General features: G+C 35.7%; 2 protein-coding genes across 10 annotated transcripts in view; one reads left to right on the plus strand and one right to left on the minus strand.

Moving 5' to 3' along the window:
• Window positions 1-17318, plus strand: part of MTMR2 (myotubularin related protein 2) — a 105820-nt gene extending 88502 nt beyond the window's left edge. For all 7 annotated transcript variants that reach the window (XM_061202670.1, XM_061202675.1, XM_061202671.1 and 4 more), the window contains 6 exons: window positions 1642-1827; window positions 4522-4728; window positions 8989-9081; window positions 12781-12894; window positions 15021-15197; window positions 15918-17318. In XM_061202670.1, coding sequence (XP_061058653.1) covers window positions 1642-1827; window positions 4522-4728; window positions 8989-9081; window positions 12781-12894; window positions 15021-15197; window positions 15918-16079 — 939 coding nt within the window. In that variant the 3' untranslated portion in view covers window positions 16080-17318. The remainder of the gene's footprint in view (window positions 1-1641; window positions 1828-4521; window positions 4729-8988; window positions 9082-12780; window positions 12895-15020; window positions 15198-15917) is intronic.
• Window positions 17319-22461: 5143 nt separating this feature from the next.
• The window catches only part of CEP57 (centrosomal protein 57), a 42579-nt gene continuing 40467 nt past the window's right edge, over window positions 22462-24573 (minus strand). For all 3 annotated transcript variants that reach the window (XM_061202677.1, XM_061202678.1, XM_061202679.1), the window contains one exon: window positions 22462-23648. In XM_061202677.1, the coding sequence (XP_061058660.1) occupies window positions 23415-23648 (234 nt within the window). In that variant the 3' untranslated portion in view covers window positions 22462-23414. The remainder of the gene's footprint in view (window positions 23649-24573) is intronic.

Below are 24573 nucleotides of genomic sequence, written 5' to 3' on the forward strand. Positions count from 1 at the left end.
GTTTGCTCTTGAGTTTCTTCTAATTTAGTCTTTATTTCTGATTTTTTTTCTTTTATTTCTAATTTGTTCCCAAGTCTCACTTCATTTCTGAGTTTCTCTAATAACTCGGCTGTTAGACTGGACAGAACCCTTCCTGGTTTCAGCGGTACTTCTTAGATTGATCTGTTGTTCTTTCTTGTAGTTCTGGAGGAAGAAAGCTAAAACAAGGAAGCAGAACAAACACTACAAATTATAAGACTCTCTTGTGAATCTCTTGTTCTCCAGTCCATCTTATATCCATTTGTTCCTTCACACATTCGCTGATAGCATCTAGATCTTGTGACTATTGGTGGTTTTGGGGTTTGATGGAATGCTTTGTCCTCCAGTTCTGTCTTGAATGATTTTTTTGTGTTTTTGGTTTTACTATCTAGTTGCTCTATTTTAAAAAATATCAGTTATGTTGAAATATAATTCACATGCCATAAAATGCACTCTTTTAAAGTGTGTATTTCAGTGTTTTTATTATATTCATAAAGTTGTATAACTATCTGATTCCAGAGCATTTTCATTCTGTGTGTTTTTGTGACAGGTTCTGTGTAGTTGCTACTACTGCCATGTTTCTAGGATTTGTTGCAACAAATTTGAACGTCCCTTTACCCCTTGCCTGTCCTATCCCCACTCTCCAGAAGTAATCATTGTTAACAGGTACCTAATGAAACGCTGTTAATTTTGTACCTGTATCATTCTTAACTCCAGACTATTTCCCAGACTATCAGTGTCAGAAAGGAAACTTGAACTTCCTTTGGTAATTTGTTGTTGGTTAAGAGGTGAGTTTTGTTGTTTTCAAAGATGTAATCTCTTAATTTTGTATAACTACAGTGGCTGTTCCTGTATCTTCCTAATTTTTTTTCCATTAGTGCTCTAAGAAGCATGATTTTATACATAAGACAGGATGCATATTTTATACATAAGGTAGGAGAATATTTTATTCTTAAAATAGAGAAATATTCAATCCAGAAAAATTTCTTTCTCCAGCCAAAGCTTATTGTGAACACCAAATATTTCTCATTCTGTTCTGTACTTGTAGATTTACATCTTTGAAAATAGTGATAGTATTATACTATAGTACTCTGTGCTTTTATACTTGTTCTGTCTTTTTGTTTAATAGTAGTTGTGTGGTTATAATAGAAGCCAGTCACTATGATTGCAAAGCACTTTGCTAATATTAAGATTAAAATGAGGTGAAGAGGAAGGGAGGTGAAGAAGCATGGGCTGGGGGTAAACTAGACAGATGTCCCTGCACATGGAGCTTGCTAGTCTGATGACTTCAGTCTTCTTTATGAAATTATGTTTGAGTAGGACTTGAAATATGGATAGGGAAATTTTACCTTCATATTTGTTATCACATATAATTTTAATAACAGCAACAAAAGGAAGTCAGGGTGAGAGTATATTCTTGTTTTGTGAAGAACATGTGATAGAGCGTGGTTGTGTTAAGTTGTCTTGAGCCAGCCACATTTTCCCATGGAGTTTTCCTATCCATCAGTAATGCATGTCATCTTTGATTCTGTTGGATATTTTGTGGCATTCTTGGGGATGTCAACATACAATGGATGTGCATTCATTTATGATTTCCTGTGATGTTTGCTTTATTTTTTCCAGGCAAAAGGTGGAGGTTATGAAAGTGAAGATGCCTATCAAAATGCAGAACTAGTTTTTCTAGATATCCACAATATCCATGTTATGAGAGAATCTTTACGAAAACTTAAGGAGATTGTGTACCCCAACATTGAGGAGACCCACTGGTTGTCTAACTTGGAATCTACTCACTGGCTAGAACATATTAAGGTGGGTATGTTATTATTTCTTTAAACTATCATAGAATATCAAACAAGGACTTTCTCTGCCCTTTTGTCTATATCGGCTCTTTTCTTACAATTGAAATCAAGATGAAAGTACCTTTTTAAACAGCGAAAAATTGATAACTGCTTTGATAATTAGAACTACTTTTAAGTTTTGGTGCCTGAATGAATTAGTTTTCTATATTATGCATTTGGGTCAGTTGTACTTCTTTTTTTCCCTCTCTTTCCCATCCTATCTGAATTCTGCCCATCCTTCAGATCCCAGCTCGTATTTCATTTCTTCCATGAAGTCTTCCCAGATTGCATTCGTTTTCATTTTCTCTGAACTTTTCACTTTACTTTTTCTTTCCAGCTAATCAGGTGTTACCATGCACTTGATTTAATTACTTTTATGTGTCACCCAACATATATTGCTAATTCATGGAGAGTAGGACAGGCTAAATCATATTTCTTCTTGGTCCCCTCAGGAGCCAGGGCAGCACTATATGATATGAATAAAGCACTCAATAAATAATTGTTGCATGGCTTGTGAACACCATTCTGGTCAGGCACATGAGGTGAAGTAGTTAAATGAAGGATACCATTTGAATGCTAAATGATTTGGAGACGACCATGTGAACCCTAGCTTGCCTAATATGTTAATATATATAATGTTTGAAGCACCAAATGTTATTTCAGTTAATATAGTTACAAATATTTTCAGATAGTGTCTGAATTTCAGTAAGATACCTTACCAAAGTATAGATTTCTATAATATATATGACCACATATATTAACATTATGAAATAAATGGAAATGAGATTTTTCATGTTAAGAAGGAGCAGATTGTACTCACATTAAAACCTCTAAAACTAAGACAGAATTGAAAGCTAATTGACCTAATGACAATTATAGACTATTTTGATTACTGTTTCTCTTCTAGAAACATAGAAGCTTGAATGTAGCAAAGTGTATACACACTCTTCTGTTAAAGAGCATGGTCACGGGACCATCTATTACATTGTATGATGTATAAGTAGAAAACCATAAGACTTGATTCAGAACTAACATAAATTGCAGCATTCTGTAAATTCCAGGTCAATTTTTAGCAGGTACAACATTCTCTCCAAAAATCTGGCTATAACCGAAATAAGTTTCCTTAGAAGTTTAAGAGGTACAGTTGTGTCTGGACCACTTTCTCCTCCCCCCAGTCCTCACACCTGCAAGGCTTACACACTTACTTTCTTTAAATCTCTGCTCAAATATCACTTTCTCAAAGATGCCTTTCCCAGCCACTCATTTAAAATAGCAGTTCTTCCAGCACTCCCTAGACCTAGATGGTGCTTTTTCACTTACTGCCCTCTGACACTCTGTATATTTCTTTCTTTATTTGCACCTGGCTGGCCTCACCTAAGTAGAATGTAAACTTTGTTAAGCCAGCACTTTGTTCTGTTTGCTGCTCTATTTCCAGCACCTGGAGCTGTGCCTGCTACATGGTAGGGGACTCCGTAAATGTTTATCTTTTGAATGAATGAATGAATCAATCAATCAATGAAGGTGACCACTTTGGATAACTCTTTCTTGTCAGTCTTAACTGTCCAGCTGTTTTAATCCTTTGGGTCAGTGATGTGTAAGTTTGGATATACATTTGAATTATAGGTAGAATTTATTTAAAATAGTGAGTTAGGATTAGTGGAGAATGGGGACCAGGTGTTTGTTTTTGTTTTTTTTAATGCTCACAAATGACTCTGATGCATAGTCAAGATTGAGATTGCTTCAGAGTACCCCACTTCCAGAATATGCCTACAGTTATAATCAAAAGGAGGTCATCATGAGATTCTGTAAGCCTAGTATATCTTTTCTTTCATTCTTATCTATGTTTGTGTAATCATGCTGTTCTTTAAGTATGATTTGGCCATTGCAGAGAAGAATGCGGCTATATTGTTCATTTTAAAGGATATCATACTTTGTGTTTCTTTTTTGGTTACATCTAGTTCTGTCTAGTTTTAACTCAAGATCAGCTTCAGAAAAGGTAAATTATTTTGCAGAGTCTGCATATTTTAAAAAAAACCTGAAATTATTTTAGATACCAGTTAAATTGACATGGTAATATATTGGTCTGATCAGAATTTTTCATTCATACTGATAACAAAAAAAGCAGCTTACTCTGAAGTTTTATACTGTGCTTGCTGTGTGCTGTATGATGTATATAAAAACAGTAGAATAAATGCTATAGAAGTTGTAGAATATTTTAAAATATCCAACTTTATTGCTTTCATATTCTAATTTGGTTAAGTATCATTGTTTTAAATAACAGGTGAGACTAAAGTTGGTGTATTATTTTTATTTAAATGGATGATGTTGGAATATTTGAAGATTCTCAGAAATAGATCTCTTTAGAACTTAATCCTTCTTTCCTCTTACTCATATTTTTGACTTGTTTAGAACTCAAAGGCACATTTGTTTGGATATTTCATTGTGCGGATTAATAGGAGTCTGCATTTATGAGATTTTTTTTAGTTTTAAAAGCAAAATTTATGTATCTTCTACCATTCACAAAAATTCTTTTTAGGAAGGGACTGATGTTTTTTTTCTCCACATGGTATTGAGACAGTCATCTCTAAACAAAACTCTATTAGTAAATTTTGAAGAAGGAAGCATTTAATTTAAAAAAAAATTAATTAAAAAAATCTGTTTGCAGCTTATTCTCGCAGGGGCTCTTAGGATTGCTGACAAAGTAGAGTCAGGAAAGACGTCTGTGGTAGTCCACTGCAGTGATGGCTGGGATCGCACAGCTCAGCTGACCTCCCTGGCCATGCTCATGTTGGATGGATACTACCGAACCATCCGAGGATTTGAAGTCCTTGTGGAAAAAGAGTGGCTAAGCTTTGGACATCGATTTCAGCTTGTGAGTAAAGAACTGTGACTCAGTGTATCACATATGCATCTCACGTAAGGCATGTGAAAATCATGCCTTTACTCACTAGGTATTCGTCTAAATCTGATCCTTTGTTCTAATGGGTAAACTTCCCAAGAGAACTTTGGGCTTGTTTTGGAAGCACTAGGTTATCCTGCTGTGGCTCTGCAGTCTGGAGCCAGGGTTAGCTGTTTGTCAGGCGTCTGACCCAGTCTCTTCCATACTCTCTATCGGGAATAGGAGATACCCTTCTGTGACTTCCACCTTCAAATGACAGTTCAGAGCAGCATGGACTGTTACGGAGCTACAGGGCGCTTCTAGCTTTTCCTGTAGACTTAAAAAAACGTGAGACTGGCCTATTATTCTTAATTTAAAGTAGCCCTACAAAGTAGCACTACTCACACAGGATCAGGGTCTAAAACAATTTAGACTGGGACTAAAAGAAATAACAGAGAAAAAATAATTTAATTTAGAGTTGGGAATAAAATAGCTTTTCTATTACCCTTCTTAATGACCATATGTATGGAAAGTGTTGCAGTTAGTTTTATGGAAATGACAAATTTTTGTACCCTCTATATGACTTAAAATTTATTTTGATGTTGTCATTCGTATCAAATCTAAAAGTTGGAAGGGCCTCAGAGTCCAGGCATTAACTGTTGAATGTCTTCTCTGGTGTCCCCGTGAAATGATTGTTTGGTTTCTTCATTAACACCTCCAGAAATAAGCAGCAAGTCCCTTCCTGAGGCTGTCCAGTCTCACTGAAGAAAGTCTGCCTACTAGAAACTTTTTCTTCATAGTGAGTTAAAATTTACTTCTCATTTTCTTACATTCCCCTTTGGAGATAAGAAGAACAAATATGACTACTAATCCAAATAAGACAGCCCTGCAAATATTTGAAAGTAGCTGTCTTCCTGTGTCAGTCATAATCTTCAGTTCTGGCAAAACATCCGTTTTCTTCAGTCTTTTCTCATCCTAACCCCCTCACCCTCCCCTTTGTCCTCTGGACTTTGCTCATGGCTTTCTACAAGTGTGGTACCCAAAACTGTAGTAGTTCCTAAAATAGAGGAATGGGGTTATTATGTCCCTTTTAAAGGATACTGTGCTTTTGTATTTGCTTTTTGTTACAACATACTTTAGATTCATGTGGCTTTTAATTAAATAAACATTCAAGTGGATTTTAGCTGTGTTTCTGCTAAACACTAAATTTGGAATCAGCAAACTTGGGAACAGTTACCTTGTAGGCCTTGGTTCTCGTGTACGCCCGTCCATGGTATATGTTGGTTGTAATCATAGAATTTAGAGAGTGAGGAGCGGGAATATTTTCCCAGAAAAGAAGAGCAGGGTGAGCAAATGTCTGGGTGGGACTGAGTGTGGCTGGAGTAGAGTCGAGGGAGGGGCAGGTTTAGAAAATCTGGAGATGAGAGTTAAGATTGTTCAGAGGCCTTGAAGCCCCTGAGAGTGTGATTTTTGGCCGCATTTTCCTAGATTAGCTGAAAGACTTTCTGAAATACGTTTGGTCAGATGCTGTCTCTAATGTTAACCGTTAGTATCCAGTAGCTACCAGCAGTGTTTATAAAAAAACTTGCAAGAAATGGACATTTAAAGGTAGTCTGCTCTTTTGAACTTGAATTGTTAAATAAAATTGGTCATCTGGAGTATCTATTCAAATAGCTCATGTTTTTCCGTTCTCTATAAAATGTACTTACCATGAAAAGACCATTAAAATAAAAAAGAATGAAGTTTTAGTCAGCCAGAGCTGTACATGTTCATGTAAATGTAACCAAAATCATAAATATTTCAGACTGTTTGAAGTTGCAGTGGATTCCTAAATTGTTGACTCTGGTTACCTACTCCATTTTTTCCCCCTTAGTTGTTATCTGAAAGCAGAATTTGACAGTTAAAGGACATCTGATCAAGAGGGTATGCTCACATGGTTAATACAGGGTAATGATTCTCAAACTTTTTGATTTCTGGACCTCTTTCCTTTTTTAACAATTATTGATGACCCGAAAGATCTTTGTTTATATCTATCAGTATTTACCGTATTAGAAATTAAATTTTAAAAATTTAAATATTATTTGAAGAAATAAATCTGTTTTCTTAGTCCATTTGGACGGCTATATTTCTCACAGTTTTGAGGGCTGGAAGTCCAAGTTCAGAGTGCCAGCATGGCCTTCTGGTGAAGGCCCTTTTCCGGGTTGCAGACTGCCAACATTTCGCTGTGTTCTTGAATGGTGGAAGAGGGCTGGGGCCTCTGTGGGGTCTCTTTTGATAAGAGCATTAATCCCATTCATGAGGGTTCCACCCTCATGACCTAGTTAGCTCCTAATACCATCACACTGGGCATTAGGATTTCAACATGTGAATTTTGGGGGAACACAAACATTCAAACCATAGTACTATTATATATTAACATAAATAACATTTTAAAGAAAAATAACTGTATTTTCCAAAACAAATAAAGAAGTTTAATGAGAAGAGTGGCATTATTCTATATTTTTTGCAAATTTCTTTAATGTCTGGCTTAATAGAAGATAGCTGAATTTCATTTCTCCTTCTGCATTCAATCTGTTGCAATATGTTCTGTTGGTTGAAGAAATGAGGAAAATCTGACCACACACAGATATGTAGGTTGAAAAATAGAGAGTATTTTAATTTTTTTCAGGGAATTGTGGATATTTTTCTTTGATACTGTGCCAAAACTCGACAAATGGTAGTTTCTTAGCAGTTAATTGTAATGTGGAATCCAAAACTAACTCAATGAATTTTTCGTTGTTTGTTCTATTAAATTCCTTTGGTCTGTCTTGCACTTTGAATAAATAGATCTCTTACCCATGCATGGTTTTGTAACATCAAGTGTTGGTAATTTGGAAAATACTGGCTTACTGATTTACACAGCCCTTCCAATATTAATGCATTTCATTATATAATATCATATAGTCACATTTGTTAATACCGCTACTGATTTTATCAGAAAAGTATTATCAAACTCATTGTAGCAGATAAAAATTTCCCCCAAATCTAATTTTCACTCAAAAACTTGAATTGTGTCATTGGTAACAAATACTGTCCATTGTTTTCCTTGAAGTGACGCAGTCGCTTTTGTACATTTTCAAAAAACTGTCTGCAAGATATTCAAGTCTTAATAATCATAGTTCATATATTGTTCTTTCAAGTCAAAATGATGTTCCATGAAAAAGCCGTGTTTCCTACCATCCTACTTAAGTCTGCAGCAGAAGCATATTATGTATATTTCCCATTTTGTTAATAGGATACTTAAAAAATTTGTACTCAAATGGGGAGATTTAATAAAGTTAATAATTTTTACTGCTTCATCAAGGAAACTGGCTTAAGAGAGATTGGCTTTTTTTTTTTTTTTTTTCTTCTTTAACTGCAAGTGTTTGGCAGGGAAGAATATAATAACTGCTAGTATAGATTGATTTCAGTGCCTTGCTTCCTGATTCCTCCTAAGGTACCAAAAGTTTTCATCCTTCAGCACTTTTACACCATTAGTGCAAATGTCAACACGTTGAAAAAGGCAAAACGTGTCTTAGTAGTATTATAAAAATAGTTTTGAACTCACAGACCTGCCCTGCTGCCGGAAGTCTGTGGACCATACTTTTTAGAATCACTGTTTTTGGGTACAGAGTAGAGGTTTATCTCAGTCATTGGGGGCAGAAGTCCTCAGAGGAGAAAAAAAATTGAGAAAGTAGGTGAGTGCATGCTTGAGGGGAGATGTCAAGCATTTTTTAAAAGTTTTCAAAGATTGTGCTAATGTAATTCTTTTTGAAAGACAGTCTGGAGCTCAGATGCAGCAGGTCCCCTTCATGCACTGGCCAAGGTGTTAAAGGAGAAGGGTGCTTCCTGAAGCTAGTGTACAAGGAACTGTTAATATTCAGGGCAAAATAAATCTCCAGAAGAAAAATCTGGGCTCTGAGGTCTGACTGCTTCTGTGTCCCATTATCAGCCTTTTAGGATCTGAGTGTTATTTATTAAACTGAGTTGTAATTCCTGTTACAAGTGTCTCATGTTAGGAAATAACCTGGCAGTTTGCACATTGAAATGTTAATAGAGATTTCTGCTTGGTGGGATTATGGTGATTTCTATTTTCCTTGCAGTGCTCTTTTAAAAAGATTTTCTGAATTTTTAAAAATATTGAGCAAATATTACTTTTCTTGGAAAATAAAATTACTTTCATTAAAAGCCGAAAAATCCCACAAAGCTCATGTAATATTTCATTCTTTGCTTCAGAGACTTGGCCATGGAGACAAGAACCATGCAGATGCAGACAGATCACCTGTTTTTCTTCAGTTTATTGACTGTGTCTGGCAAATGACAAGACAGGTAATTTATCTGGGATATCCATTCTTACATCTCTCTTTTAAGCTGTCCAGTCAGAGTTGGATTTGATCACTGATTATCTTACATTTCATGTAAAATGGAAATTCTTGTAAGTTTTCTAGGTACTAGAACTATTACCTATTATTACATTATGAATTAAGTTAAAGGATATTATTTGGAGGTAGTATTAAACACCTGACAATTTGATTCCATTAGCATTTCAATGCATGGCATTGATAATAACCCCTGAGAGGTTTCCTCTTTTGTTTTGGACAAGTAGTGTTAAATAATGGCTTTATATTCACCCAGAAACTCATCTGTACATTGCTAAAGGAGGTAAAGAAATGAAATAGGCTAGGTAACTCAAGCGAAATGAAATCCTGTTTTAAGCACTTTTGATGGAAAAATGTATTTAGATGGAAATTATGGCAAGGTATGTATGTAATAGATTCAGTTCTTTTTGTTTTTAGGTATGGAGAGAGAGAGAGATTATGTTTTTTTAGACTTAATCCGTCAACATTCTAGCAAATGATTTGAAATATTACTGTAAATAGATTTAGTCTTTTGGAAAGATACCAGAGGAGATTGAAAAACACCTGATTTATTATGGGATCACTTCACTAATGAGGCAAGGAATTGGTGTCTTAAAAATGTTTAACTCAGGAAAAATAATCTCAGAACCCAAAAGTTAGATACAGTTCATTGGTGTATCAGTTAATTATTTTTTTTTTCAGTTAATTATTTATCCAAGAGTTTTATTAGACCTCAAACAACTGGGAGCCTGGTTGGTTTTTCATTAGACTGCCACAGGAATATAAAGTAGGGCAGTTGCTGGCTCTGCTTGGCTTTAGGATTGTGTTCTAGCTTCAATAAAATACTCTTTATTTCATTAAGAGAAAAATGGTGATCCTCAAGTGAAATACATTAATTACATATCGAATATTTTTCCCCCATAAGCATTTCAATTTGGGTGGATTTGTTTTGAAACCTGCTGTCTTAAATGAAGTGTTGTAATAGATATGACTACCGTTTGTTGAGGCTGGTATTTTAACACATGTGATGCAAATGTGTATACAATTCAGTTTTGTTCTACAAATTAGGCCCTTGGCGTGTTGGGGGAAGGGAGATACAACATGCTTATTAGTTTAATAATGTTTACTGCTTCTTGGAGTAGGTTTGAATTTTTCCTTTGGAACTGCCTTTGAGATAGTGCTCGATATATTGGCTATCACAAATCCTTATCAATCCTTTTTTTTTTTTTGGGGTGTTTGACCAAAAACAATAGGACCTACTTTTGACCATTATCAATCTTTAAGTAATATTTGACAATGTTGGCAAAAATCAAATATGCCATATCAAAGGACTACAAAAGTCATCATTGATGGTTAAGTGTACTGCTTTCTGGGGAACATACCTTGAAGGGAGCAATGTGTGTGAACTATTAGTTCTGGTATATTTGTTAGAAAAACAAAATCAGTCACATTTACCAATTGTTCACATAGAAGAGTACATGACAAATGCATTTCTTTCTTAGTAGTTGTGTTAACTTTTTATATGCTGTATATCTAAAAGCAATTTAACTCTAATTTTGAGCTTAAGTTAATAAATAATGTAATACCAGTTTAATCTTGTGTTTCATTGATAGAACTTAAAACACCCCTATAGTTGTGAGTCTTTATTGTAAATGTCTGCTTATATTTTTCTGTATGATATTTTCTTCCTGAGCATTGAATGTGTTAGATCGTCATAATGTTTATTGGCAATCATCAGTTTTATGAATAATTGAATGTGCAGAGATTTAAATAGCAAATTTGTTAAAATGGGACCAATAATGTAATTAGCCAGATTCTACATCTCCTTCTGCCCTCATCCTCATCCCCTCAGTCCTGGGATCAAGAAGCAGTTGATAAAGGGCCCTTTAGATTTTAAACATGTAAGGAGGCAAAATATTCCTCCTCTGCTCAGAATTTTAAAAACAACAGCAGCAGTTAGTACTGTATTTAAATAATGCTCTAAAATAATGCTATTTTAGTTTTGTTGTGAGGAAATGCTCACTGATTAAGCCATCTTCTCGTAACTGAGATAATAGTTTTGCCACAAAGATGAAAGACTAATCATAGGCGTAGCTCCTTTGGCTTGCTATGTAACGAGTCAGGGTGCATTCATGGTTGGCTAATAGATAAGGCTGTTAAGAGTGTGTAACAGTACAGGAGATGGGGGGGCTTCCCTGGTGGCGCAGTGGTTGAGTCCGCCTGCCAATGCAGGGGACACGGGTTCGATCCCTGGTCCGGGAAGGTGCCACATGCCGTGGACTAAGCCTGTGTGCCACAACTACTGAGCCTGCGCTCTACAGCCCGTGAGCTACAACTACTGAGCCCGCGTACCACTAGTGAAGCCCGTGCGCCTAGAGCCCATACTCCGCAATAAGAGAAGCCACTGCAATGAGAAGCCCACGCACTGCAATGAAGAGTAGCCCCAGCCCGCTGCAACTAGAGAAAGCCCGCACGCAGCAACGAAGACCCAGTGCAGCCGAAAATAAATAAGTAAAAAATTAAAAAAAAAACAAAACAGTACAGGAGATGGGATTTGTTCTGTAAATGAATGAATGGGATTTGACAAAGTTTCTTACAGTTGATTGGCTTTATGTTGGCATGTGCTTTATTACCTGCTTCATTTGCTTCACAGCCACAAAAATTATTATTCAGGAATGAATTGTTCGAGAAGATACATTGTTTGAGAAGATAAATTTGCCACGTTACCGTGCTTATAAATTTAGGAAACTTCAAGGCAAAGTTGTTTTCATCCCTGTGCCTTTTGCATGCAGTTCATACTGTTTTCATCCACTATGGGGTAGGGATCATTCTAAGAAAAATTTGGCACCAATATTTATTTCCCAAATGCACAATCCAAATATTCATGGAATTCCTTTTCACAGTCCTATAAATGGTACAGTCCTACATAGAAGCTTTCAAATAATTCTTGAAACATTAGATGGATAGGATGGATTATACTAAATCCCTTACCCTCCTTCCTGGGATCTGTAATTGGTCCTTGATACATTCCCCCAAAATTGTGTTGTTTGTGTAATAGCAAGACATCCAGTCAAGCACTTGTCCTAGGTTAAAGAGACAGTGAATTTTCTTTTTTTGGAAAGAGGCTGCCAAAGTACTGGATTACAAGATATCCTGGTTTGAGTGCATGTTCCTTGAAAAGATAAGTAGGTTGGCTTTTAAATGATCTGCATGTCTGCCTTGGAATTTATTTTTGTGCATTGCTGACATTTTCTGGAGACGTCAATATATTTTTGTGTAATTCCTAAAAACAAAACTATGTTGTTGAAAATTTAAAGAAACATTTTACTATGTTGCTTATGGTCATTTTTGGCAGAGAAAAAGACAAGTCAGAATTTATTAGGCTCAAGTTGAGGGTTAACTGATATAAACGGATGCAGAAACATCAAGATCAGACCATTCAAACTCTTACTGTACAAGAAAAGGAGATATTAGGAAAAATTATCTCAGAAAATAATTTTGAACAGAAGACCAAGCAGATAATACCATAATGGCTTAGAAATATATAGTCTTGAATATTGTTTAGCCTAATTTTAAGAAGTATTACAAAGGATCTGCCAGTATACAGGGATGAATATGCTTGAGAAAATTTCTTAATAATTTCTTGTGTTTGTGGTGTTTGATTTTGCAGTTTCCTACAGCATTTGAATTCAATGAATATTTTCTCATTACCATTTTGGACCACCTATATAGCTGTTTGTTTGGAACATTCCTCTGTAACAGTGAACAGCAGAGAGGAAAAGAGGTAAAACATGAGCCCTGACCCTCCCCCCTGTATCCCTAATATGTGCTTTCTCTACTAGAGTGCATCCTCTGATGGATTTCAGCTGAACAGTTGTTCTTTTGGATGATTCCTTTAGCTATATTTTATTTTATATGCTGTAATATGCTTCTTTCCATACATCTGAACCTGATCTATTTTAAAGCACCTCTGTCACAAGGCTGAACATGCTAGCCAGCTGTCAGTTGAGTTTATGGGTAGGAAGCAGTGTCTCCTAAACAGAACTGAAGTATGTGGAGTCTTAGGAGTGCCCATGTACCTGTTACTCCCTGCAGGATGGAAATCCATCAAAACAGGTGCAGAAAAATATAATTAGCAAAAAAAAATGTATTTGAATGGACAGCTCACTTCCCCAAATATATTCTGCATATGTATGAGCCATTTTAGTTTTTTTTTAAATTGTAAAATAATACCATAAAATATTTGAACACTGAAAAGATATTAAGTAGAAAGTTAAAATTTGTTACCCCACTTCCCCAGAGTTACCACTTTTAAGTGGTTGATATTATTTAGAAGAAACCTTGTAAGGATTACATTTCAAGTTGTCTTCCTCAAAATACATCTATCCTATGTATGAAATTCTAAATTATCTTGATTAGTGTCTCCCTCTGCTTCAATTTTCATTCTAAAAAATGTGGCTATAAAATAGTTTCTTCATGCTTTTCTATAAAGCCTAGTGGCAAAGAATGCTTGCTCTGGAGCCAGGCTGCCTGGGTTCAAATCTTGGATCTTTGACTTACTGTGTGAAGTTGGGCAAGTTAATTTAGGCTTCTGTAAAGTAGGGATAATAGTACTTATTTACTTAAGTACTTAATACTGCTTACTGTTGTGAGGATTACATAAAATAAACCATACAAAACACTGTAATAACTGCCATGTAGTAAGTGCTTCCTAGACTAGAAATTCCTTGACGACCGATATTAAATTTTTTAATTCACCGTTCTATCTTCAGTATGTAGCACGCAGTAAATATTTCCGCGCATAGTAGGCAACCAAGAATTTATTGACTGTCTCATAAACAGTTGACATTTGTATATAAAGCTATGCATTTACTTACCATATGACCTGGTAATCACACTACTGGGTATTTATCCTAGAGAAATAGAAACTTTTGTTCCCACAAAATTCTGATTTTCTTCCCACAAATGTTCATACCAGCTTTATTTACAGTGGCTGAAAACTGAAAACAACCTAAATGCCCTTCACCTGTGGTATTTCTATATGATGTACTACTACGCAGCAATAAAAGAAACAATTATTGGTACAAAAAAAGAGAATTTCTTGCATGTTAGGTAATTAATAGATAACTTCCAAAGATACTTTCATTTTTTGAGAGCCTCAAATAGGATTCACTGTATCTTTAAAAAAAGAAATGTTTTTAAAACTGAGCTATAATTTGCATTCCATAAAATTTCACTCTTTTAAAGTGTATAATTTAGTGGGTTTTAGCATCTCTAGAGTTGTATAGCCATCACCACCATTAATTTCAGAACACTGAAAAGAAACCCCATACCTATTAGTAGTTGCTCCCCATTCTTCTCTCCTCTCAGACCCTGGCAAACACTAATCTGTCTCTTGATTTGCCTCTTCTGGGCATTTCATATAAATGAAATCAGTCAGGGTGTGGCCTTTGTGTATGGCTTCTTTCACTTAGCATAATGTTTTCAAGGTTCAATTTGTAGTGTGTATCAGTACTTCATTCCTTTTTATGACTGAATAATCCATTGTATTGATATACTGCATTTTATCCATTTATCAGTTGATGGTCTTTTGGGTTGTTTCTACTTTTTGGCTACTATGACTGATGCTATTTTGAACATTTGTGTACTGGGTTGTGTGTGCATGTGTTTTCACTTCTCTTGGGTATATACCCAAGAGTGGAATTGCTGCTATGGTAACTCTGTTTAACTTTTTGGGGAACTGCACAGTTTTCCAATACCCTCTAATTTTAATCTAAGTGGGGCTGTCACCACAGTGTCTGAGTTCTCTCTCCCTCTGAAACAATTTAAATGAACACAATATACCTCTTTACAAATTCCATCTAAAGTATAATTAGCTTATGTAATGGAGAATCTTTTTCCTTCTTATAGAATCTTCCCAAAAGGACTGTGTCATTGTGGTCTTACATAAATAGTCAGCTGGAGGACTTCACTAATCCTCTCTATGGGAGCTATTCCAATCATGTCCTTTATCCAGTAGCCAGCATGCGCCACCTAGAGCTCTGGGTGGGATACTACGTAAGGTGGAATCCACGGATGAAGCCACAGGTATATGCCCTGCAATATACAATGAGAGTTTTTATACATGCAGTTGTATGAATTACATTTGTCCCCTTTAAAGCAGCTAGAAAAATTATCTGTGCATATTTAAAGCTTTCACTTTTTTCTGTTAACAGTTTTAATTGTATAGTAGAAAAAGCACTACATAGGGATAATCAGTACACTTGGTTCTTACCATGACTCGCTTGTTTGGCCTTGGACAAGTCACTTCTGTTTTGTCTTTTTTCCCCTCTTCTATAAAATGAGGGTGCTGGACTAGAGGTCTTGTTTTAATAGGCTGGAGAAAAAAATAGCTTTAGGGAAGTTAAAAGCCTAACAAAATTCTGGTTGATTTTTAAAAATGTTATGGAATATTTACTGCTTAGAACTGTTTAAAAGACTAAAAAGTCTGCAACTAAATGACAGGAAATCTTTGTGAGTATTGGCTTTTAGATTACACTGTTACTTAATTATTTGTTGTATTTGGCTAAGTACCAGTTTCAGGGTATTCTGTGGAAGCACTAGGGAAGATAGTGAAAAGAGCAGTGATGTCAGAGGAGTCCCTGAAGTTAATTTTCACTGATGTTCTGGAAAGGTGGGTGTGGTCCTCATAGCTGAAAACACACACATTGCAGCATTTAGGGAAGGAGCTCTATACTGGAATGACTTGACTTTGGGTTTGTTTAGGATTGCCTAGTTAAATAATTTTAGGGTGTGCTGCTCTTGTAGGAGCCCATTCACAACAGATATAAAGAACTTCTTGCTAAACGAGCAGAGCTTCAGAAGAAAGTAGAGGAACTACAGAGAGAAATTTCCAACCGATCAACCTCATCCTCGGAGAGAGCCGGTTCTCCTGCACAGTGTGTCACTCCTGTACAGACTGTTGTGTGAGAGGACTACTGGATGGGGCCATCGGTCATCGCCATGAACTCTGATTACAATGGCAGCTTCATGAGGAGAAAGTTTCTGAATACAGAACCCATCTGTGAGAGAACTTAAGTCACTTTATTTATTTTGAATCTCTCTAGGATGAGTTTAGAACTGTAGCAGTGCAGGTGGTTTAAGTGAAATAACCCCACATGTAATTACATGATTATGACACTAATCTTATAAGTCACCCAAAGAATATTACAGTGCTTCAGTCCTGGATCCACAGTGGGAACAAGTTTCTGATTTTAAAAGGAAAATGCTGTCTCAGAAATTTTGGTGTATGGTAAAAATCAAAACACAAACTACTTCAGAAATATACTTCTTGATGGAAGAGCACTCATTGCACAGAAGGAGGAGCATCAGTTTTCAAACCAAACCAGTACTGACATTTCATGGCATTATACATACTGGGCCTCAGTGTCATAATCAAGATCATTTGATGCTCCTTTCCCCATCATGGGTTTTTCCTTTTTGTAGTAAGTGATTTACTTTCACCATTCAAAACTCGTGTTCTTCATGGAATAAGGCAAAGTCTTGAAGATATTATGGTGTAGTAATAGTTGAAAATTATTGCTGTCATTATTTATGTACTTAATTTAAGATGTATTAGATAGCTGTTCCAAAATGATGCCTTACAGATGTGCTTGGGAGGAGGATTCAGAGGAGAAAGTGGTAGCCGTCCAGGATTTCAAAGAATTCCACATCCTTCAGATTAGTTTCCATTTGCACAATTACTAGAAACATCATGAAACGTATTTTAAAAACTCATTATCTGCCCTACTTTATTTTAGTTACATTTTTTTTGAATACAGAGAAGTTAACTGGCAAATTTTGAGGCAGTATTTAAAAGTTTAGTAGGATTGACTTTTTTCTGAAGTCTGTATAAATAGCATATGGTGAGAAGTACTGTGCTCAAATTTTACATGAAATATTTCACTATTACTTTCCTTTGCAAATTCTGTGATTCCACTGAATGATTAAGTCTACCAAAGAATTTATTGCATGTAAAAATGTATTACAGTCTCAATGCCAGTAAAGGAAATCCTGCTTCACTTTTTGGCTGCTACAGTAAGAATTCAGCACTGGTATAAACACTTGACTCCCTGGTGTCTATTTTACTCTGTATAAGAGCCATATGTTATGTACTGTAACACAAAGGAGCTTCTTGTCCCTTGGGTCTTTAATTAAAAGAAAATTTCAACTGACTTTTAAACTTTGTCCTTGTTCTAAGTTGTTTGCCTTAAGTTTCTTTTGCAGAAATGTTATTTGGAATTTTTTGAGGAAAGGGGTGTTTCATAGCAGCTGCTCTAAAAGAAATGTTGATCAGATAAATCAAATACTCAAAATCAGTGTTTTTTCACTTCTTAACTCACTAGTCTGAACCTTTTGCCCTGCTCTTCATTTTGCAATGAGTAAGTATAATTTCCGTTATTAGTACATCCAATATTAGCAAAATTGGTACCAAAATGATTCGATCATTGAAATTTGTTACAAGAAAATTTATAACAGTATTTAAGTGACCAGTCTGTCAGTATTAAAGCTAAGTTTTCTATTCCAAATATTTTATAAATCCATTCTCTCTGTGCATTCTACCATTTCCCTCCCTTAAGCCTTTATCATCTTGGTCTGATGCCACATAAAAGAATGTAGATGATTGAAGAGGTTCCAAAATTTAAAACTTCTAGTCTTAATACCCTCATATTCACTTTAAATTCCATTCAAAGCAGTCTAATTCCATTCAGAATCTAAATTCCATTCAGAGCAATCTAAGTGCAAATCTATCACTTCTCCTTTTAAAACTTTCCAGGGGTTTCCTTTTACCTTTTGCAGGAGTCTCCAAAGTCGAGTGCCTTTAAGATGATCCTTTAGTGAAGACATCAGCATCATGGTGGCACCAGTGCTTCCTTTTCTCTCCCTTTGACTTCTAACGAATCAGACATCCATAACTGGACACAAGTGCCTCTGCACAGCATACCAGGACACCTGAGAGAGATTCATCCGTGTATCTGAAATTGGGTGAATGAAACCTCAAAGGAGGCTAAGGAGCCAAGGGAGATGTGGTGACACTGGCTGTGGCGGCAGCAGCAACCTGTCCAGCAGAGGAGGTGGGAAGTGAAAAGGGTAAGTATAAGTCTACTCAGCTTGTGGGCTGCAGCTGGAGGGTCCCATTGCTTTTCAGCAACACCCCAGATTTCTGAGGAGAGATCTCCATGACAGACCAGTAACGAGTAAAGGAACTGAAACAGTAATCAAAAAAATGCCAACACAGAAAACTACAGTACCACGTGGCTTCAGTGGTGAATTCTACCAAACACATAAAGAAGAATGAACACAATCTTCCTCCAAACACTTCCAAAGTATTAAGGAGGAGGGAACTCTTCCAAAGTCATCTACAAGGCCAGCATTACATTGATACCAGAACCAAACGAGGATACAAGAAAACTACAGACCAATATCCCTGCTGAATGTAGACGCAAAAACTCTCAACCAAATATTAGCAAACCAAATTCAAGGACACACAAATAGGATTATATACCATGACCAAGGTGGGATTGATCCCTTGTATGCAAGGATGATTTAACATATGCAAATCAATAAATGTAATAATATATCACATCAATAAAATGAAAGAAAAATTACATGATCATTTCAATAAATGCAGAAACAATGCAGAACAATCTTAGAGTAACTAAGATCAGGAACAAGACAATGATGCCCACTTTCACCACTCATATTCATTATAGTATTGGAATTCCTAGCTAGAGAAGCTAGGCAAGAGAAAAAAAAGGCATCCAAATCAGAAAGGAAGAAGTAAGATGTCTCTATTTGTGATGATTTGGTTTTACATATAGATAATCCCAGAGTCAACCAAAACACTGTTGGGACTAATCAACAATTTCAGTAAAGTTGCAGGATACAAAATCGTCCTACATAAGTCAGTTGCATTCCTTTACACTAATGATGAAGCATCTGAAAACAAAATATTGATAAAACTATCCCACTCAAAATAGCATAAAAACAATATACTACTGAGGAAAAGTTTAACCAAGGAAGTGAAAGATCTGTACAATGAAAACTACAAGACTGCTGAAAGAAATCAAAGAAGACACAAATGGAAAGACGTCCTCTGTTCATGGATTGGAAGAATCCAATGGAGGACTTTACTAGATGTCCTTACTACCCAAAGCTATCTACAGAGTCTGTGCAGTTCCCATAAAAGTGCCAAAGGCATTCTTTTACAGACATAGAAGAAAGAATCCAAAAATTTTTGTGGAACCACAAAGAAGCCCCAAACAGCCAAAATAATCCTGAGAAAAAAGAACTAAGCTGTGGATATCATGCGTTCAGATTTCAAACTATATTACAAAGCCACGATAATAAAAATATTATGGTACTGGCACAGAAATAGACACATTGACCAATGGAATAGAATAGAAAGCCCAGAATTAAATCCCAGCGGTCACCTAATATTTGACGAGGGAGCCAAGAACACCCAATGGGGAAAGGATAATCTCTTCAACAAATGGAGCTGGGAAACCAGAGAAGAACACATGCAGAACAATGAAGTTGGATGCCTAACACCATTCACAAAAACTAACTTGAATAGTGATAAGTGCTGTGAATAAAATAGGCTAATCTGATAGTAAATGAGGAGATGAGGGGGCAATTTTTGATAATGTAATCAAATAAGGCCTGCTTTGAATATATTAACAGAAATCATACATTAAAAAAAATTAACTTGAAATGGATCAAAGACTTAAACATAAGACCTGACACCACAAAACTTCTAGAAGGGGAGAAGCTCCTTAATATTGGTCTTAGCAATGATTTTTTGGACATGATGCCAAAAGCACAAACAAAAGCAAAAAACAAATGGGACCACATCAAACTCAGAATTCTGCACAGCAAAAGAGACAAAAAATGAAAGGATAACCTACTGAATGGGAGAAAAATTTTTGCACACCATATATTAAATAAGGGCTTAATGTCCAAAATATATGTAAACAATACATACAACTTAATAACAACAAAAAACCCAATCCAACTAAAAAATGGGCATAACTAAATGGACATTTTTCCAAAGAGGACATCAGAATGGCCAACAGGTTCATGAAAAGATGCTCAACATGCCTAATCTTCAGGGAAATGCAAATAAAAACCATAATAAGACACCTCATACCTGTTAGAATGGCTGTCACCAAGAAGTGACATAACAGGTGCTGGTGAGGATGTGGTTAAAAGGGAACCCTTATACAATTGACACTTAACACAAGTTAGAACTGTGCAGGTCCACTTAGTTTTTTTTTCAATAAAATCTGAGGTTGGTTGAATCTGTGAATGCAGAAATGCTGTTGTTCAAGGGTCAACTGTACACTGTTGTTGGTGGGAATGTAAACTGGTCCAACTACTATGGAAAACAATATGGAGGCTCATCAAAAATTTCAAAATAGAGCTAACATACTTCCAGGTAAATACCCAAAGGAAATGAAAATAGAATTTCAAAGAGAATATATGCATTCCCAGGTTTACTGCAGCATTATTCACAATAGCCAAGATATGGAAACAACCTAAATGCCCATCAATAGATGAATGGATACAAATGATGTGGTATATATACACAATAGAATATTATTCAGCCACGACAAAGGAGGATATCCTGCCATTTGCAACAACATGAAGGGACCTTGAGCACATTATACTAAGTCAGAGAAAAACAAAGACTGCATGATCTCATATGTGGAATCTAAAATAGTCAAACTCAAAAACCAGTAAAATGGTGGTTACCAGGAGATGGAGCTTAGAGGGAAAAGACTGACATTAAGGGTACAAACTTGCAACAAGTAGTAAATAAGCCATAGAGATAATGTACAATATAATGAATATAGACAATATTATACTATAATTATATAATGTGATAAATATCACTACAGTGGCAGTATTACAATATTTAAATGTATCAAGGTAACATTTTACACCTTGAATTTATACGTTACATGTCACATTTGTTCAATTAAAAAAAACCCTTATAATAAAGATGTTTCTAACACAGCTACTTGCAAGCTGTGTTCAGCACAGTGTCATTTCAGGGACTGGAAGTGATACCCACCCATTTTGTAATGCATGTAGTTAAGTATTTAAGAAGATATAATAAAGATACTTCCAACAAAGCTAGCTGAAGCTGTGTTCAGTGTTATTTCAGTGCATGCAAATGATACCCATTCTGTAATGCATATAATGAAGAAAAACACTTGTAATAAAGGTGTTTCTAACAAATCTAAATCTAAAAGAAAAAAAAAATCCATTGAGGTGTGGGGAAGCCTGGGAGGGTGGTCTTAGCACTTTTTATATATTTACACAAAACTTTTGAGAGTTCTATGTTTTATAACTTTATATTTATCTATGAATATTGGTTGCATAGGTGTACCTTTTCCTTTATGATCAGGGATATACAATTTAGAGGCCTGTGTGGTTAAGTCGAAGCCCCTGAGCCTCCTGTCACTTGTCTGCTTACCCTTCTATTCTCATCGGCATACCTCAACTTTTATGTACTAGTACTGCGCAACTAGTCCCAATTCTCCCATATAAAGGGCAGATTCCTGCCTCCTTGCTTTTGTTCATTTTACCTTGTTGACCTGGAACTGTTCTCCCTTGGAGTTATTCCTGTTCTGTAGAGTTTAGGCATCATTTCCTCCTCCAGGAAATGATCCCTGTTCATCACTCCCTTCTCTGCCATGCCTCACCTCCCTCTGTGCCACCACCTCTGTGGTGCACATGCCACCACCACACTGTACCGAAACGTGTAATTCAGGTGTCTACAGCCCACTTGTAAGCATACCTTGCTTACTAAGGAAGAAAACTGTACAGGTAAGCAGAAGTGTACATACAATTTTAGGAGATTCACAAATACCCCCAAATCTAAGGACACTTAATTAAAAACTTTGTAGATAATGAATTCAGTAAAAGGCCTAACAAACAAGCTGAGTGCCCAGACAGCCACTACAATTCATGCTCTTGTCTAGATAAAATCCTGGAACTCCATTTCAATCCCAGGGGAGGCAAAAAAGGAATCACTTTAACATCTAGTTAACATGTTCATTAGTACTCTTAGGAGTATCTTAACATATACCATGAGATAATCCAGTTTTGATGTAGGCATGAAAAAGGCAAGTAAATTATGTATTAAATACCATATATTCTTACTGTTTCTCATAATACGTTAATGTCCTATTTAAAAACGTATTTTTTTGAGAGACTGCAACAAATAAAGCCTTTAACAGGCTGTTAAGGAAAATTTCAGTGTTTCCTTAAAAAAGCTGCTTTATTGATTTCAGTGGCAAATTTATAAAAAGTTAACATGTCTTGATCTATTCAAAATTATGATTTACATTATTAACACAATGACAACTGCATGTGTACAGTTAATATTGCACTCACACTGTACACCAATAAAAGTAAATAGCCAAGGGGTTCTTCTAAGTTTTAAGATTAAAAACCATAATGCCTTGAAATAAATAGCATGATTACAAACAGGTATTATCTAAAAATACAAACATACATGCTTTACAACACCTCCCATTCTCTCTTCATTCTAAAACCTCATTTACTTCATTTACAATTTGTTTATAGTTTTAAACATGCTTTTGTAATCTTCACAGTTAACTGATTTAAAATGAATGCTTCGGTCTTCAAAATAATTTTAATGGTGGATTAACATCGATAAAGGTGTATTTAACATTGATCAATGTTTGAAGTGTCAAAGAGCAAAAGAAAACAATCCTCTTAAATATGTATAAATATTTAAATATAGAAAACCTCCATCAATAGTTGAAACAAAGTACATTTAATGGTTGCATTGAAAAGGAGAAGTGGGCGATTCACGCCAGGGGAAGATTTAAAAATGAGACTTTTCAAACACTGCCTATGGGACAGCCTCATACTTTGATAATTTAAACCTCATTTTACTTAGATATATAGAACTATTTAAAAAAATCACACCCACAAGTAAAAAATTGGTAATTTGTTTACAAAGTGCAATATCTCAGTACAGCAAATTCATCTCAAAGAAACACAGTATGTGTGGCTTCTTGGCCTTTAAAACTCCCCTGGTTTCCATTTAGATGGTTTAACATTTAATTGTGATACGTAACACAAGAAGCCTGTGTAATGAAGCTTGGGCCCCTTAATACCTGCTATTAATTAATTCCAACGTAAGAGTATGAGACCTGGAAAGTAAACTGTCAACATCTGATTGATGAGGTACGGATTATGTGAATAACATTTATGACCTGGTACCAGTCAGTAATCCCAACACAGACTATTGCTCTGTAAAGAATTCTGTATGGTTTGCATGTCCTTCAACAACTGAAGATTTTTCCTGCTTTTTTCTCCAGGTCTCGGTTTGGCAAAGTCCTTCTTATTTGTGGTCCCTGTGGTTGCAGAAGAACGGCCGCTGCTGTTTCCTTCTTCATCAAGAGTCTTTTTGGTGGTTCTTAATTCCCTCTTCTGCTTCTCCAACTTCTGCTTCTCCAGCTATGCCAAAAAACCAAGGCAGGGAAAAAAGGAGAAATTAATGAAAACATATTTTTCTGAAAACTGGTATTTCTAACTCTCATACTAACATACTAACGCATATAATATATTCTGGGTTTATATTTTTAAAGGCTTCAAAAATCTATTGTACTAGTCATTTAACAGTGTTTAAAATATATAGTGACATAAAAACCTGTAAACAAGAGTCAACACATCAATTCTGGTGCTGTATCAGAAGTTAAGACTTGCCAAAGTGTAGCACAGGGTGAGTGAGAAGCAAGGGAGTTCAGGGGAAGGTCTCAAGGAGGTGGCAAAAAAATCTGACATGGGAAATGCAAGACAGGATTTTAATACACGAAGGAGAAAGGCATCCTAGAAACTAGTCTGCACAGACAAAGCAGCACGTTGCAGATGGATGAAGGGATGTAATGGTAATGTATTAATACTATGAGAAGGATTTTTAATTTTATTATTTCACCTTTTAGAATAATTTAATTTCAAATAGGGAGCTTTATTTTTACTTTAGCGGCTGGCTGAAATAAATCGCTGCTGGCACACTGGTTTTCCATTAGAATAAAGTTAAATCTAATGTACAGGAAACAAATTAGATCATTACTCCTATAGGAATCATTTGCTTGTATTTATTCTTTTATTTTTAGTATGTGAACTTCGGAAAAAAAATGCTTAAAAAGCTAGGTTTTGGAGTTGCAAAGACCCCAGTCTGCATCATACCTCTGCCATTTACCAGTGAGCCAGTATGTCCTTGGGCAAGTTACATAATTTCATTTTAGGGTATGCCCACCTCCCAGGACCTTGGCTCCAGTTTCCTCATTTGTAAAATGAAATATATACTCACCTCATAAGCCTTCCATGAAAATTAAATAAGATGACATAGAGCACTCAGCATTGTGCCTATTACACAGCA

This window comes from Eubalaena glacialis, chromosome 10 (assembly GCF_028564815.1).
Source record: "Eubalaena glacialis isolate mEubGla1 chromosome 10, mEubGla1.1.hap2.+ XY, whole genome shotgun sequence".
Classification (NCBI taxonomy): domain Eukaryota; kingdom Metazoa; phylum Chordata; class Mammalia; order Artiodactyla; family Balaenidae; genus Eubalaena; species Eubalaena glacialis.